Source organism: Oncorhynchus mykiss, chromosome 23, assembly GCF_057628025.1.
Source record: "Oncorhynchus mykiss isolate SJ-2025 chromosome 23, ASM5762802v1, whole genome shotgun sequence".
Classification (NCBI taxonomy): Eukaryota; Metazoa; Chordata; class Actinopteri; order Salmoniformes; family Salmonidae; genus Oncorhynchus; species Oncorhynchus mykiss.
The window spans coordinates 8,333,710-8,352,281 of record NC_143044.1 but is presented as its reverse complement, the minus strand read 5'-3'; the positions used below and the strand labels follow the sequence as shown (position 1 = coordinate 8,352,281).

Here is an 18,572-nt window from a genome sequence, read left to right as displayed (position 1 = left end):
TGGTCAAGTGCATTGAGACTACAGACCCTGAGATCACTTAGCCTTTTACCAGTAGGTTTTCTGACAAGTAAAAGTACATTGTAGTAAGTGGTTACATAAGTTGTGGCTATAGTGTTGTAGGCTGCATAGCTTGCCACGGTCTGAAACCTTGTTTGTGCCTTATTTCCAGTGGTGTGCTGCACAGACATGCACAAATGTCCAATATGCATGGCAAACTTTCCTCATATACAGTATTGGATTACTCTGGTAAACCCTAAATCTTCCTATAGACCCAAAATTATTTATAATAAAGGTAATGGATAATCATAACTTTAATCCTCCATTTCAGAACAACATACTATTCTAGAGATTATGAACTGCAGCTACTATGGATTATTTTCCATTCCAGAGCTGCCTGCATACAGTATGTATACTCGGAATCGATGATGACAGTTTATTGAAGATGATTCATGTTTCTTATGATACACACACTTTCTAAAGCATTTGGTGAATTTGTTAATGTCTCACTAACTTGTTGAAATCTCTAACTTGACTATATAGTTGTATGATGTGTAACACATTGTCAGTAAGTAAAGTTTGTGTTCAATAGAACGCTACAGAATGAGGTGGTTTAAAGCATCCAGCTTTTCTCAGTAGGACTTTTGATTCAGAATATGAAAAAACTATTTTATTTGACAGAAAAACAGATTTGTCTTGGATGAAGTGCTTTTATCATGACAGACTTGAGGGTGGCTAAATTCCCCTTGAATAAATTGGAGTATCTCAGCACAAATGGCTTCCAATGCTTTGCAAAGTCGGAGTATTTGTATGTCATGAACAACACATCTTAAATAAATTGTCATGATGGATGTTCCCATCAAATACAGTGCCTTCTCTAAGTATTCATACTGTTTGACTTATTCCACATTTTCTTGTGTTACATCCTAAATTAAAAATGGATTAAATATTCAGTACCAGTCAAAAGTTTGGGCACACCTACTCATTAAAGAGTTTGTCTTTATTTATTTATTTTTACAATTTTCTACATTGTAGAATAATACTGAAGGCATCAAAACTATGAAATAGCACATATGGAATCATGTAGTAACCAAAAAAGTGTTAAACAAATCAAAATACATTTGATGACAGCTTTGTACAATCTTGGCATTCTCTCAACCAGCTTCACCTGGAATGCTTTTCTAAAAATCTTGAAGGAGTTCCCACATATGCACTTGTTGGCTGCTTTTCCTTCACTCTGCGGTCCAACTCATCCCAAACCATCTCAATTGGTTTGAGGTCGGGTGATTGTGGAGGCCAGGTCATCTGATGCAGCACTCCTTACTCTTCTACTTGGTAAAATAGCTCTACACACCTGGAGGTGTGTTTTGGGTCATTGACCTGTTGAAAAACAAATGTTAGTCCCACTAAGCCCAAACCAGCTGGGATGGTGTATCGCTGCAGAATGCTGTGGTAGCCATGCTGGTTAAGTGTGCCTTGAATTCGAAATAAATCACTAACAGTATCACCAGCAAAGCACCATCACACCATCTCCTCCATGCTTCACGGTGGGAACCACACATGCGGAGATCATCCATTCACCTACTCTGCATCTCAAAAAGACAAAATCTCAAATGTGGACTCATCAGACCAAAGGACTGATTTCCACCAGTCTAATGTCCATTGCTTGTGTTTCTTTTCTCAAGCAAGTCTTGTCTTGTTATTGGTGTCCTTTAGTAGTCTCCTCTGAACAGTTAGTTGCTGTTGAGATGTGTCTTGTTACTTGAACTCTATGAAGTACTTATTTGGCCTGCATTTCTGAGGCTGGTAACTAACTTATCCTCTGCAGCAGAGGTAACTCTGGGTCTCCCTTTCCTGTGGCGGTCCTCATGAGAGCCCGTTTCATCATAGCACTTGATGGTTTTTGCGACTGCACTTGAAGAAACTTTAAAAGTTCTTGAAATTTTCCGTATTGAGTGACCTTCATGTCTGAAAGTAATGACGGACTGTCGTTTCTCTTTGCTTATTTGAGCTGTTCTTGCCATAACATGGACTTGGTCTTTTACCAAATAGGGCTATCTTCTGTATACCACCCCCTACCTTTTCACAACACAACTGAACGGAAAAAATGCCACAATTTAACTTATAACAAGGCACATGTTAATTGAAATGCATTCCAGGTGACTACCTCATGAAGCTGGTTGAGAGAATGCCAAGAGTGTACAAAGCTGTCATAAAGGCAAAGAGTGGCTACTTTGAAGATTCTTAAATATAAAATATATTTTGATTTGTTTAACACTTTTTTGGTTACTACATGATTCCATATTTGTTATTTCCTGTTTTGCATGTTATTTTGGCATTAACACGTGTCACGTATCAGTTTGCAAACAATGTAAAAAAAAATCTATAATCATTGAGTTTATAAAGCTGCATGCAACATGGTCTCTTTTTAGGTTTCTTGATTAAGGCAGCTCCAAAATGCAGGTGTTTCAGCCTAGCTCAGTCCTTTCTGTGGTGGTGAGGCAGCCAGTGGAAAATACAGAGCATAGGGGTTTGTAATGTTCTCTAGTTGCGCTGTGATTGGCTCAGTGTTCTGTCACTCATGGGGACACTATGTCTCTGTAAAATCTATGAGGAGAGCTAGAAAGACCCTTGGGTACTGCCATAGAGTTAAATTAGAAGTGCCCATCCAAGAAGGCTCAAGGTCACGTAAAATAACGTTATATCTACAGTGGCTTTGATTTGACTGATCATGTCAATATCATACTTTCTAAATCTTAGCTAGCGAACTAGCAGTCATCATCATGAATCAAGTTGATAATCTACTGGCAAATCCTTTTCAATCCTTGTCATATAAAGGGAAATTATAGATTAAACGTATCGGTGCTCATCGACCATTACACAACAAGTTCGATATCACAAATTCAACAATGAGTGGTTTGGAAGGAATCAGTGGCTAAGCATTGCAAAGTAATCACTAGCCTTCTACTCAGCGGAGTGGGTGTGTTGTCCAAGTCTGGGTGTAAGGGTATTTTTTCCTAGCTTAAAAGGATAAGCATTCAACATTGGCCATGCTGTCAATCCAGCATGACTTCTTACGTGTTCAAAACAACTCGGAAACTCAGAACTGGGAAATCTCAGATAACCGGGAACTCTGAAAAAAAACGAGCTCCGACTGGGAAAATACGTCTTGAACGGTCATCCAACTCAGAATTCCAAGTTGGAAACTCAGTCCGCTTTCTAGAGCTCCGACCGGAAGATCACTGACGTCATGATTCAACCTTGTTTTTTTTAGTTCCTAGTTGTCTTGAAAGCACCATAAATCCAGAGAATGCCAGTCTTTGATGACAAAGTTTGTTGACAAAATTTGCCCACAAAGTCGCCACGCCACCTTCCTGTTCAAATGAGCACAACAAGGTGAGTCTAAAAATGTCTTGTATGCTGCTGCATAAATTATGTAATATGCCATGGAGATGTATTCTGTAGCTAAGAAAGTAATACTAAGTATGTTGTGTAGTAAGCTGTTAGTAGCCCATGTGCCCCACCCTAATAATTTGGTGTCTTATCCCCTCAATTTAGCCTACTGTTCTGACTTGGTAGCGCACATGTAGCCTATAGCATGTTTTAGAGAAAGAGCTTTCATTGTCTCCTTATAGGCCCCCTTTATTTATCCTACTGTTCTGACTTGGTGTACAGGGAGAATACTGTAAGAACGGCACATGATCTGAATTATGTCACTGTACATTTCAAAGTGCTGAACAAGTAGTTATATTGACGACGTCCATCCTAGCTCGCTCATTAATGTCTTAATCGAAATTACGGATTGCCTCATCCGCTTGTTGTCCCCTTATGCCATAGTTTGTACATCTCAATTGTCAGTAGAAACTACATTTGTTTAAGAAAGTCAGCCATATCAGCTATGTTTTTTAGAAAGGCAGTAAATGAGGATGAATTAACTGTTTCGCTGCCAGACTAGGCTCCGCTGATAGCCAGGTGTAGCAGTGGTAAGGTGTTGTTGGAACTCTGCTCTTGAGACAGCTTTATGTCGGCCCTAACAGTTTGTGGGTTTTCAATGTTATAGTGCAATTAATGTATTGTTTAGTGTTGTGTTGTGTAATGGCTTTGCTGGCATGCATCTAAAACATTTTGGGGGATTTTGCCCCACCAAGATTTAAATGCTAAAATCGCTACTGCCTTGTGTTTTAGGTTATTGTCCTGCTGAAAGGTGAATGTATCTTCCAGTGTCTGGTGAAAAGCAGACAACCAGGTTTTCCTCTAAGGAACTCAGAAAAAAACAGGGTGGAATCATGACGTTAGTGTTCTTCAGGTCGGAGCTCTAGAAAGAGGCAGAGTTCCCGACTTGGAATTCCGAGTTGGATGACCATTCAAAACGTATTTTCCCAATCTGAGCTTTTTCCCCCCAGAGTTCCCAGTTGTCTTGAACTCACTGAAGTCTGAGATTTCCCAGTTCCGAGTTTCCAGTTGTTTTGAAAGCGGTAGAAGTCATGCTGGATTGACAGCATGGCCAATGTTGAATGTTTATCCTTTTAAGCTTGGAAAAGAGACCATTAAGCCCAGACTTGGACATCCACTCCACTGAATAGAAGGCTTGTGATTGCTTTGCAATGCTTGCGGTTAGCCACTGATTCCTTCCAAACCACTCATTGTTGAATTTGCGGATTTCCAACTTGTGTAATGTTTATGTCCAATGGCCGATGAGCACCGATACATTTTATCTATAATTTCTCTTCATGAGAAGGATTGAAAAGGATTTGCCAGTAGATTGTCGACTTGATTCATGATGATGACTGCTAGTTCGCTAGCTAAGATTTTGAAAGTATGATGTTGACATGATCAGTCAAATCAAAGCCACTGTAGATATAATGTTATTTGACGTAATTTTATCTGTGGCCAATGACCTTGAGCCTTTTTGGATGGGCACTTCTAATGTAACTCTATGGCAGCACCCAGCGGTCTTCAATTTTCAAGCTCTCCCCGTAAGCTTTGTGGTGACGTAGTGTCCCCATGAGTGACAGAACACTGAGCCAATCACAGCGCAACTAGAGAACATTACCAACCTTTACACTCCGTATTTTCCACGTATTTGCCCCACCACCACAGAAAGCACTGAGCTAGCCTGAAACACCTCCATTTTGGTGCTGCCTTACTAAAGAAAGCAAAAAAGAGAATGTTCGTATGCGGCTTTATTAACTCAATAATTTTTATGTATTTTTTTCATTGTTTGCAAACTGATATGTGACACGTACTGTATTAATGTCAGAATAACATGCAAAACAGGCAAAAAAAAGTTATACATCTTTCTTTTTTTAGCTAAACAGGTGGGGCTCAAAACCCACCTGCACTGAATGACAGGTCACAACTGTAAACATCTGTAAAGATTAAATTATTTATTCATCAATGCCACAAACCTGGGACATCGAAGGGCACCATATTAACTATTATTACTAACCGATAGAGGACAGATTCTTCTGCTTTTTCCATTTTAGGAATTAGACCAGCACAAATACTGTAACACATGTAAAACAGCTTATTGTGATTTTTGGTAGGTGACTTACAAATAGAGAAACAACTGGATGTGCAAGGTACTGTAGGTTTGATATATAGTCCTGAGAACCATGCCTCAGGACTACCTTGCCTGATGACTCCTTGCTGTCCCCAGTCCACCTGGCCGTGCTGCTGCTCCAGTTTCAACTGTTCTGCCTGTGGCTACTGAACCCTGGCCTGTTCACCGGACATGCTACCTGTCCCAGACCTGCTGTTTTCAACTCTCTAGAGACAGCAGGGGCGGTAGAGATACTCTGAATGATCGGCTATGAAAAGCACAACTGACATTTACTCAACAACCACTGTAATTATTATTATTTGACCCTGCTGGTCATCTATGAACATTTGAACATCTTGGCCATGTTCTGTTATAATCTCCACCCGCCACCCCTCATAGCCTGGTTCCTCTCTAGGTTTCTTCCTTGGTTCTGGCCTTTCTAGGGAGTTGTTCCTAGCCACCGTGCTTCTACACCTGCATTGCTTGTGTTTGGGGTTTTAGGCTGGATTTCTGTACAGCACTTTGAGATATCAGCTGATGTAAGAAGGGCTTTATAAATAAATGTGATATAAAATACTAGGTCAAAGAGAAACAAACTTAACAGACTCAAAACAAGGAAGCCATGCCTAAACTCAACTATATCAACACCCTTGTCAATTTAACAGGTCCATGTTGCGGCTGTCAATTGTGAGCAACACATTTACCACTGCATTCAGTCTGAAGGTATTAAAAACAGTACACCGCAAAAAGATAACAGGCCGTGGTAAGCGGCAAAGTTTACAGACTTCAATTGGGGTAGAGCGGCTGGCTGCAAAATGCAAGCAGTTTTGCAAGCGGCCCTGTTTGTGGTGCTCGCTCCCATGAGAGGCGAAGCTGGCTCGGAGCCCGAGGCACCAAAAGATGTCATTAGCTAAAGTCCTGAGCTGCCGCCGCGCATGGTTGGCCAATGAGCAGAGTTCCTCTTGTCAACCAATCAAACAATGTTTTAATGACAACTTTCAAGCTGACAGCAACCTGGATCACTGGTCTCTACACACGGTAGGCAGATTTTCTCGTGGTTCAATTGCCGCTTACCACCGCCCATGTGTAAGCACCTTGAAACATGTTATTGAGTCTAAATGTTATCAAATCAGGAGAATAATACGTTAATAAGCAGCATAGGGAAAATGGGTGAAGGTAGTGTGGGTTTATAAGATGGAGAGTTACAAAGTGTCAGAAGTTGAGGGACCACAGGGCATAAAAGGCATAGTGTGGAATAAGGGGTTAGCTAGAGATATGATTGGCTATGGAATAAACATAAAATGGGGTGCTAGTGTGCGTCTGCACCCCTTTTAGGATGTTGTCACAAATATCCAGCCCATGTCCAGTCATTCTCGGGGTCACGTCATTCCGTGTCAGTTGTAAGCATTCAAATCGTGGTCATCGTGTGTCTGTGAATCACAACATTAAAGGCGATGAGTGATCACAGCATTTCCACAAATTAAGCCATAGACAATACAACTTAAGCATTGAGGACTGCTTTTTGTTGACAACATGGTGCTTTACACAATAGCTACTCTGTGTGAATGATGGAAGAATCTACCCCAGCTATAGGTCCATTTGAGTGTGTGTGGTCACTTATGTCTGCACATCAACCGGTACTGGGACCATTGGAGACATGGGATGCTTGCTCTCAAAGTGCTGCTTGAATGTCTTCGGGTCTGCATCTATAAAAGGTTAAGTACAAAATGGAGGAAATCTGTGGCTTAGAATTTAATTCAAAGTTGACACAAATAATAAACTAAATAATACGATGCAACAAACTACTACACATATGAAAAACTGTACCACAGGCCAGAACAATACCCTACACTTGGAGAGGAAAAGGCACATACAGTACCAACCAATACTACTCACAGGTGTGAACCAGTGCTGCCTTGGCTGCAATCTTCTGTTTCACAGATTCTCCTTTCTTCTTAGTAACCACCGCCTTGGCATCAGTCAACAAGTCCAACTTGAGAGTGGAGCATGCGTTATATATCAATACCATCAAAATGAATTGCCCTCATCCCACTGACATTATGGTCAATGGACTATGTTGATCAAATCAAATCAAATCAAATTTATTTTATATAGCCCTTCGTACATCAGCTGATATCTCAAAGTGCTGTACAGAAACCCAGCCTAAAACCCCAAACAGCAAGCAATGCAGGTGAAGAAGCACGGTGGCTAGGAAAAACTCCCTAGAAAGGCCAAAACCTAGGAAGAAACCTAGAGAGGAACCAGGCTATGTGGGGTGGCCAGTCCTCTTCTGGCTGTGCCGGGTGGAGATTATAACAAAACATGGTCAAGATGTTCAAATGTTCATAAATGACCAGCATGGTCGAATAATAATAAGGCAGAATAGTTGAAACTGGAGCAGCAGCACAGTCAGGTGGACTGGGGACAGCAAGGAGTCATCATGTCAGGTATTCCTGGGGCATGGTCCTAGGGCTCAGGTCCTCCGAGAGAGAGAAAGAAAGAGAGAATTAGAGAGAGCATATGTGGGATGGCCAGTCCTCTTCTGGCTGTGCCGGGTGGAGATTATAACAGAACATGGCCAAGATGTTCAAATGTTCATAAATGATCAGCATGGTCGAATAATTATAAGGCAGAACAGTTGAAACTGGAGCAGCAGCACAGCCAGGTGGACTGGGGACAGCAAGGAGTCATCATGTCAGGTAGTCCTGGGGCATGGTCCTAGGGCTCAGGTCCTCCGAGAGAGAGAAAGAGAAAGAGAGAAGGAGAGAATTAGAGAACGCACACTTAGATTCACACAGGACACCGAATAGGACAGGAGAAGTACTCCAGATATAACAAACTGACCCTAGCCCCCCGACACATAAACTACTGCAGCATAAATACTGGAGGCTGAGACAGGAGGGGTCAGGAGACACTGTGGCCCACTCCGAGGACACCCCCGGACAGGGCCAAACAGGAAGGATATAACCCCACCCACTTTGCCAAAGCACAGCCCCCACACCACTAGAGGGATATCTTCAACCACCAACTTACCATCCTGAGACAAGGCTGAGTATAGCCCACAAAGACCTCCGCCACGGCACAACTTAAGGGGGGGGGGGGCGCCAACCCAGACAGGATGACCACATCAGTGACTCAACCCACTCAGGTGACGCACCTCCTCCAGGGACGGCATGAGAGAGCCCCAGTAAAGCCAGTGACTCAGCCCCTGTAATAGGGTTAGAGGCAGAGAATCCCAGTGGAAAGAGGGGAACCGGCCAGGCAGAGACAGCAAGGGTGGTTCGTTGCTCCAGAGCCTTTCCGTTCACCCTCCCACTCCTGGGCCAGACTACACTCAATCATATGACCCACTGAAGAGATGAGTCTTCAGTAGAGACTTAAAGGTTGAGACCGAGTTTGCGTCTCTGACATGGGTAGGCAGACCGTTCCATAAAAATGGAGCTCTATAGGAGAAAGCCCTGCCTCCAGCTGTTTGCTTAAAAATTCTAGGGACAATTAGGAGGCCTGCGTCTTGTGACCGTAGCGTACGTGTAGGTATGTACGGCAGGACCAAATCAGAGAGATAGATAGGAGCAAGCCCATGTAATGCTTTGTAGGTTAGCAGTAAAACCTTGAAATCAGCCCTTGCTTTGACAGGAAGCCAGTGTAGAGAGGCTAGCACTGGAGTAATATGATCAAATTTTTTGGTTCTAGTCAGGATTCTAGCAGCCGTATTTAGCACTAACTGAAGTTTATTTAGTGCTTTATCCGGGTAGCCGGAAAGTAGAGCATTGCAGTAGTCTAACCTGGAAGTGACAAAAGCATGGATTAATTTTTCTGCATCATTTTTGGACAGAAAGTTCCTGATTTTTGCAATGTTTCGTAGATGGAAAAAAGCTGTCCTTGAAATGGTCTTGATATGTTCTTCAAAAGAGAGATCAGGGTCCAGAGTAACGCCGAGGTCCTTCACAGTTTTATTTGAGACGACTGTACAACCATTAAGATTAATTGTCAGATTCAACAGAAGATCTCTTTGTTTCTTGGGACCTAGAACAAGCATCTCTGTTTTGTCCGAGTTTAAAAGTAGAAAGTTTGCAGCCATCCACTTCCTTATGTCTGAAACACATTCTTCTAGCAAGGGCAATTTTGGGGCTTCACCATGTTTAATTGAAATGTACAGCTGTGTGTCATCTGCATAGCAGTGAAAGTTAACATTATGTTTTCGAATAACATCCCCAAGAGGTAAAATATATAGTGAAAACAAAAGTGGTCCTAAAACGGAACCTTGAGGAACACCGAAATTTACAGTTGATTTGTCAGAGGACAGACCATTCACAGAGACAAACTGATATCTTTCCGATCTTTCAGAGACAAACTGATATCAAGTGTTAGAGCTGGGCTGGGACAAAAGCCTTCAAACTCCGGCACTTCAGGACTTCCTGCAATGACTGAACCAGACCAAAGAATAGTGTTCGAGGTTTAAATAGTTTACCAAGTTGAGAGGTGATAAGACTCAGGCACACCCATTGGTTTTGGAATACAAACGGTGCAAATAAGGTTTGCAATTTGGCATCAATAACAGTAATGATTTATTTTGTTGCAATTTTTACCCCCTTTTTCGTGATTACGATCTTGTCTCATTGCTGCAACTCCCCAACGGGCTTGGGAGAGGCGAAGTCAGCCTGCAGGCGCCTGGCCCGCCACAAGGAGTCGCTAGAGCGCGATGAGCCAAGTAAGGCCCCCCCCGGCCAATCCCTCCCCTTACCCAGACGATGCTGGGCCAATCGCTGCGCCACTCAGGATGCCCATGACAGTAATTCTACCGAAAAACAAAAGTAAATACCAATTCATTTAAAACCCACCATAGCAGGTAGGACTAAATAAGGTTACATAACCTTAACTGCTAGGTCTGGGAATTGCCAGAGACCACACAATATGATATACTTACAGTGCATCCGGAAAGTATTCAGACCCCTTCAGTTTTTCAACATTGTGTTACGTTAGAGCCTTATTGTAAAATGGATAAAAAAAAAAAATCCTGATCTACACAAAGATCAGAAGTGATTGGACCTTGCATCCACGACAGTGAGTGTGCTTGGCCGGTGAGCGCGTTCCTGTAAGACGTAGAGCCGCAAGCTAGCGCGAGGACGCGCTCTTTGAAAGGAGGGAGTAGTGTAACGACCCTGGGTTTATAAGCGCGGAAATCAACTCTGCCGCACGAGCATGCTTTTGCAGCACAGTCGATAGTGCTCCGGACCTGGGGCTCGAGACCTGCTCCCTGCCTGTTTCATTATATACACACAGAGAGAGAGAGCGAGAGAGAGAGAAAATGAAATGTCACATTTACATAAGTATTCAGACCCTTTACTCAGTACTTCCTTGAACCACCTTTGACAGCGATTACAGCCTTGAGTCTTCTTGTGTATGACGCTACAAGCTTGGCACACCTGTATTTGGGGAGTTTCTCCCATTCTTCTCTGCAGATCCTCTCAAGCTCTGCCAGGTTGGATGGGGAGTGTTGCTGCACAGCTATTTTCAGGTCTCGCCAGAGATGTTCGATTGGGTTCAAGTCCGGGCTCTGGCTGGGCCACTCAAGGACATTCAGAGACTTGTCCCGAAGCCATTTCTGTGTTTTCTTGGCTGTGTGCATAGGGTCATTGTCCTGTTGGAAGGTGAACCTTCACCCCAGTCTGAGGTCCTGAGCGCTCTGGACCAGGTTTTCATCAAGGATCTCTATGTATGTACTTTGCTCTGTTCATCTTTGCCTTGATCCTGACTAGTCTCCCAGTCCCTGCCGCTGAAAAACATCTCCACAGAATTATGCTGCCACCTCCATGCTTCACCGTAGCCAGGTTTCCTCCAGACATGACGCTTGGCATTCAGGCCAAAGACTTCAATCTTGGTTTCATCAGACCAGAGAATCTTGTTTCTCATGATCTAAGAGTCCTTAAGGTGCCTTTTGACAAACTCCAAGCGGGCTGTCGTGTGCCTTTTACTGAGGAGTGGCTTCCGTCTGGCCACTCTACCATAACGGCCTAATTGATGGAGTGCTGCCTTCCAGAAGGACAAGCATCTCCACAGAGGAACTCTGTAGCTCGGTCAGAGTGACCATCGGGTTCTTGGTCACCACCCTGACAAAGCCCCTTCTCCCCTGATTGCTCAGTTTGGCTGGGCGGTCAGCTCTAGGAAGAGTCTTGGTGGTTCCAAAATGCTTCCATTTATGAATGATGGAGGCCACTGTGTTCTTGGGGACCTTAAATGCTGCAGAAATGTTTGATTCAATGATCCAATATAGTGCTACATAACGTGTGGTACTAGGCATTCAATTTTCCCTTTTTTGTATAACCAAGTATAATGGATTGTACAGTAGGTGGCGGCATTAACCTATAACATTTGTTTGCGGACCACCATGATACTGAAGCAGAAGAAGAGCTTCATTCATGAATTGTTGCTAGGGCGAAAGTGCATCATTCAACGCCTCCAGCCTAAACGAGGAGTGCAATCCGCCCATCCTATAACCACCCAATGAAATAATTACAGTGGCCCGTCACTAGGCAGTATAACGTGTGGCTGGCCAATTATCTTTTTCTTGGCCTAGAAGGGTGCAGGGAGCTGAAGCTAACCGAGTGGCAGCGATCGAGTCCCGGGGAAATCTGTCACGGAGTCACCGTGAAAAAGATCAACAGCCACAACATGCCGAATAAAACTAAAAAGGAAAAGGTAACGTACTGATCGCAACAATGCAAATATTGTTGCCAAATATTCAGAGGAAGTAGACCGTATCTCGTAATTGTATTCTAATACGCCAACTAGATGTTGTACTATTATCGTAAGGCCTAGCAGAGCAGATGCATTTTCAGACTATGCAAAGACATCAGCAGCCAACAACATATGTGATCTTATCATTGTTTACATTACCCTGTATATTAAATAATTAAATTGATTTAATAACGATAGACAAGCCCATTAAAATAGACGGTAAATCTTAACGTTATACCGTCTATTGACAAAGCTGTTTGCCGCCTGAGGGGATTTCGCGGATGTTTCGACTCTGCCCACATGCTCTGTCTAAACGCAAATACGCGATACAGTTAAAATCCAAAAGATACACTTACTGTATACACAGTTTAGGAAAGTTGCACCCAGATGTATGTTGAGTAACACAGGGCATGTGGAATGGTCGCAATGGAATTGAGCGCAAGGTAAGGGGATGTCATAGCCGAGGTGGTGAGTGTAGAAAAAAGTCAGGTGCAACTTTGCTAAACTGCACACAATATGTGTATCTTTAGTATTTTAAAGCTTCTTTCTCACTTATATGAATGTTAAATTCCAAAGATTTCCCAAACCGTATCGGATGTGAGGTGTACTTTAATTTAAATTCAGACAAAGTGTCGGGATTAAACAGGGTTGTGATTGTAAAACAAATGTGATAACTATGTTTCAGTTACTGGGCGTTACAGGTTAGTTTATAGAAAACGGCGCAATAGATGTTTCAACTAACCTGCTCATGGCGATACTGTCTTGGTTCTCGATCTGCTGGAAATGTATCTGAAATGTTTGTGTCCAGTTGCAGGTGGTTCTACAAAAAAAGACAAAACTCTATGTTTCTTGCCATTTTAGCTACCGCACATTTAGGATTTTCCATAATCTTTGCAGGAACTAATATTTCTATGCGACGCGGCCACTTGTAGATGACAGTGCATCACACAGTGTGACCAAAGGGGTGTACTACTGTTGAGTTTTGTCTCGTTTTTGTAGAACCACCTGCAATTTGACGCGGACATTTTCTAAGATACATTTTTTCCCGAATCGAGTACGAAGACTCGCCAAGAGCAGGTAAATTGAAACATCCATGGCAGCTTTTTTGTATAAGCTAACCTGTAACGACCAGTAATGCAAACATGGTTATCACATATGCTATTCATTAGGGAGCCAGCTGTGATCAGAGGAAGCCTACCATCAGCTGAGAATACAATGAGGGCCGCCAGTAAACTGGGTATACCCTACTTGGGTTCTTGAGAGCTACCGATAGACTAGCCTTATACAGCAACAATGCTTTTGAACTTTTACATTATTTATATTCACAAATCTGTTGATGTCGTAAAATAATGTTGATTTTTAGAAATGGCGTATTGTTTAATAATGAATGTGTTGTGAGAATATGAACTGCAAACATGCACGAGCGTGAGCCTAGGCGGTTCTCACTGATAGTGAGTTAACTACATTATTTAATTAATACACGTAAGATTCTCACGTTGATAGTTACAAGTTAAATTTAGTCTCGTTCTTCATAAGATACTACTACACTCTTGTCAAATAGCTTGCTGCAATGTTTTAAGATCGTCTCTCGCTTGTGCTTAATCTTTGCCTGACCAGACTGTAATTTCTGTCTTTTTCCACTAAGGGGGCATTTAAGTCTCGTTCCATACAGTCTGTCTTACAAATGCGGCAGTCAAGGCCACAAGAATGCATTCCAACAGTTTTTTTTAAAGGTAGCGCAATTACGGTAATTGTAGGCACCCTACCAACGGGACCTGTTTAACCACGGAAATTACATGTATGTGTAGTGTACAATAACTCCATAGAACAGAGGATGTGAGTTGAGTATGATCCTACGACAATTGTGTTTGTTGTGAATATGGTAAGATGACTATGGCTTGTTGTCATTCACAGGAACCAACCAAATCTGCCAAAAGCAGCACTAAAAACAGTAATGCCACCAGTGGGAAAGACACAGGAACTGAAAATGCAGATGAGGTAAGATATCTTTGATTAACATGACAGATCCAAATGGTTGTTTGACAGTATTTATTTTTTCATTTGTAGCCTGCAGTTTATTTGTGAAGATGGATTTTTCAGATGTATTCATTTCTATCAACTTATAATTAGGGTTTATTTTGAGTTATTATAAACTGTCTATGTGGATCAGGGGTCTATGCATGCGCCCAACGTAATTGTATTTGACACGCTATTGCCTGTTTCTTAATCGTGTTTATTTTCTTCAATGCTACATAGATAATATTGCATCAGTGTCCATATTTTTCCTTCATCTTGGTTAGGCCAACATAACAGAGAGGAGCTAAACATAATGTTATGCCTTTGCATAATGGCACATGGCCGATGTCTGTTCAGCCATATAGGCCTGCTGGTTGAGCTCACAGTTGAGTTCCTTTGGAACATTGTTAATGGGGGCTATTTATTATGGCGCTTGTGTTGGATCCAGACTCCAGACGTTTTATCAGGCCTCTCTGTATGCAGCTGAGCTCTTTGCATAGAACGCCATAGAGGCTGTGACTTGTCCATTGTTTACGGCCCAATAAAGTGTCCTATCAAAGTAGAAGTTAGACCTTCCTATTTTAAGTTTTGTTTGATAAATCTAAATAAACATCCTTGAATCTCAACTAAAGGTTGACCGATTATGATTTTTCAATGCCGATACCGATTATTGGAGCACCAAAAAAAGCCGATACCAATTAATCGGCCGATTTATAAATAATAATAATATGTATTAATATATTTATTTGTAATAATGGCGATTACAACAACACTGAATGAACAACAAACACTTATTTTAACTTAATATAATACATAAATAAAATCAATTTAGTCTCAAATAAATAATGAAACGTGTTCAATTTGGTTTAAATAATGCAAAAACTCAGTGTTGGAGAAGAAGGTAAAAGTGCAATATGTGCCATGTAAAAAGGCTAACGTTTAAGTTCCTTGCTCAGAACATGAGAACCTATGAAAGCTAGTGGTTCCTTTTTAACATGAGTCTTCAATATTCCCAGGTAAGAAGTTTTAGGTTGTAGTTATTATAGGACTATTTCTCTCTATACCATTTGTATTGCATATACCTTTGACGATTGGATGTTCTTATAGGCACTATAGTATTGCCAACCTAATCTCTGGAGTTGATAGGCTTGATGTCATAAACAGCGCTGTGCTTCAAGCATTGCGAAGAGCTGCTGGCAAACGGAGAAAAGTTCAGTTTGATTGACTGCTCTATCAAATATCAAATCATAGACTTAATTATAATAAATGCACGGAAATACGAGTCTTAGGTCATTAATATGTTCAAATCCTATCCTTTCGAAAACAAAACGTTTATTCTTTCAGTGAAATATGGAACCATTCCGTATTTTATCGAACGGGTGGAAACCCTAAGTCTAAATATTGCTGTTACATTGCAGAACCTTCAATGTTATGTCATAATTATGTAAAATTCGGGCAAATTAATGACGGTCTGTGTTAGGAAGAAATGGTCTTCACATAGTTCGCAACGAGCCAGGTAACCCAACCTGCTGCATGTACCCTGACTCTGCTTACACTGAACGCAAGAGAAGTGACACAATTTCAGGCACTGCATTGATGCAACGCAGGACAAGCTAGTTAAACTAGTAATATCATCAACCATGTGTAGTTAACTAGTGATTATGTTAAGTTTAATGCTAGCTAGTAACTTACGATGGCTCCTTGCTGCCTGCATTCGTGTAACAGGTGGTTAGCCTGCCAAGCAGTCTCCTCATGGATTGCTATATAATCGGCCGTAATCGGCATCCAAAAATGCCGATTACCGATTGTGAGAACTTGAAATCGTCCCTAATTAATCAGCAATTCCGATTAATCGGTCAGCCAACATGTTCTGAGATGGAAAAACTGTGCAGGAGAGGCTACCTCAGAAATAATTGATCTGACTGTTTATATCTGATTTGGTATAGCCAGATAAATAAGATCATTCATCTTTGTAGACAAACACTGACCTGTTTGCCTTGCACTCAGTGTGCAAACGATCACTGTTGTGACAGCAGGTTTCTAGGATATAGTGCCCACAGATAACTCCTAGATAACAATGTAGGCACATGCTTTATGGCCACCTGTGTCCCTACAGAAACAAATGTAGCTTTTAGTTTAAACTAGATACAGTGCCTTCGGAAAGTATTCAGACCCCTTGACTTTTTCCACATTTTGTTACATTATAGCCTTATTCTAAAATGTATTTAAATAGTTTCCCCCCTCAATTTACATTCATTACCCCATAATGACTAAGCAAAAACAGGTTTATAGAAAATGTTCCACTTTTATTACATAAACAGAAATATGACATTTACATAAATTTTCAGACCCTTAACTCAGTACTTTGCATCTTTAGCAGCAACTACAGCGTCTTCTTGGGTATGATGCTACAAGCTTGGCACATCTGCCACCACCAGGCTTCACCGTAGGGATGGTGCCAGATTTCCTCCAGACGTGACGCTTGGCATTCAGGCCAAATAGTTTAATCTTGCTTTTATCAGACCAGAGAATCTTGTTTCTCATGGTCTGAGAGTCTTTAGGTGCCTTTTGACAAACTCCAAGCGGGCTGTCGTGCCTTTTACTGTGGAGTGGCCACTCCGTCTGGCCACTCTACCATAAAGGCCTGATTGGTGGAGTAATGCAGAGATGGTTGTCCTTCTTGAAGTTTCTCCCATCCACAGAGGAACTCTAGAGCGCTGTCTTGGTCACCTCCCCTCTACTCCACGGATTGCTCAGTCGGGCCGGGCGGCCATCTCTAGGAAAAGTCTTTATTGGTTCCAAACTTCTTCCATTTTAAGAATGATGGAGGCCATTGTGTTCTTGGGGACCTTCAATGCTGCAGAACTTTTTTTGTTCCCTTCCCCAGATCTGTGCCTCAACACAATCCTGTCTCGGAGCTCTACTGACAATTCCTTTGACCTCATGGCTTGGTTTTTGCTCAGACATGTACTGTCAACTGTGGGACCTTATAGACAGGTGTGTGCCTTTCCAAATCATGTCCAATCCATTGAATTTACCGCAGGTGGACTCCAATAAAGTTGTAGAAACATCTCAAGGATGATCAATGGAAACAGGATGCACCTGAGCTCAATTTTTTACTTATGTAAATAAGGTATTTGCTGAAATAAAATACAACTTTTTGCTTTGTCATTATAGGGTATTGTGTTTAGGATTTTTTAAAATTAATTTAATAAATTTTAGAAAAAGGCTTTAACATAACAAAATGTGGAAAAATTAAGGGGTCTGAATACTTTCCGAAGGCACTGTGTATTACTTTGATCTTGCAGTGTTTAAAAAAATATATAATTCTTTCTCAGTGCAGCCCTAACACACCATATCATTTCAATCACTTTCTAAAGGCACCCCTTTTGATTAGAATGAAACCTTCCATACATGTTTGCCCATGGTAGAAGTGGTCAAAAAGTGACCTGAATGCCAAAACATTCAGGACATAGAGGTGCTCAAAGTTGACCCATTTTGCCTACCCCACCCTACCATGAGGCCAGGGTTTCCATTATGAAAATATGGCACTGGACATTTGACCGGCACCATTCTAATTTACCAGACATTTAAAAAAATGTACTGGACCCATATGTGTTGGGTGTGTAACCTGATTAGGGTGTCCACCCACGGTGCTCAGAATGACAGAAATCACATTTAGATTATGGTAATTCATCTTAACAGAACATGCAAGTCGAGAATGCAATGAAGTGTGTCCTTACCATGCACATTGAAGTTGTTAGAATAACTGTCCACGATACATTTTCCTCAGCCAACAAGATGAGTAACGAGCAGCATAATTCCTAACCTACGCATAGGTGGTGCGTGAGTTTCAATTTAGGAGAAGCAAATTTTGACCATGAAAATGCACCTTTTATAATAAAACATTCCAGGCCTCATTGGATTTGCAGACTTGTGTAAGATAGCCTACTACTCGTAATGTGATGAGTAGATTGGATGGTCATAATTTGAGTTATACGATTAGACTAATCGTAAAAAGGTCTTCATTGCTGAGCGCGTGTAGTGTCCTGGGCTGTAGGCTATATCCTATACGTTTTTTTCTTTGCCTGGAAAAACATATTTCATGCAATTTTACTACACTATGTGACTGGAGGCATAATACTTTTGAGTACGACAAATTACAAGTTAGCCTACTCTGTTGACACTGACAAACAGAGCAATAAAAACAATGCTGTCCATATAATAGGTCTACTAGAAGGGGACCCCAAATAGAATGACATCCATCTAAACTGGAGGA

At 41.6% G+C, this 18,572-nt stretch overlaps 1 protein-coding gene and 1 long non-coding RNA gene across 5 annotated transcripts in view; one reads left to right on the top strand and one right to left on the bottom strand.

The window, feature by feature from the left end:
* Positions 1-5,164: 5,164 nt before the first annotated feature.
* Positions 5,165-7,246, bottom strand: LOC110503055 (uncharacterized). Its single transcript, XR_016490944.1, has 2 exons — positions 7,122-7,246; positions 5,165-6,969 (listed from the first exon to the last, which is right to left on the bottom strand). It is a non-coding gene; the product is annotated as an uncharacterized LOC110503055 (long non-coding RNA).
* Positions 7,247-11,924: 4,678 nt separating this feature from the next.
* LOC110502361 (serine/threonine-protein phosphatase 2A 56 kDa regulatory subunit delta isoform) overlaps positions 11,925-18,572 on the top strand; it is a 51,103-nt gene continuing 44,455 nt past the window's right edge. The window contains exons 1-2 of one of the 4 annotated variants that reach the window (XM_021580325.3): positions 11,925-12,238; positions 14,192-14,275. In XM_021580325.3, the coding sequence (XP_021436000.1) occupies positions 12,212-12,238; positions 14,192-14,275 (111 nt within the window). In that variant the 5' untranslated portion in view covers positions 11,925-12,211. The remainder of the gene's footprint in view (positions 12,239-14,191; positions 14,276-18,572) is intronic. The other 3 variants (XM_090216697.1, XM_090216699.1, XM_090216698.1) reach the window with 3 other exon arrangements.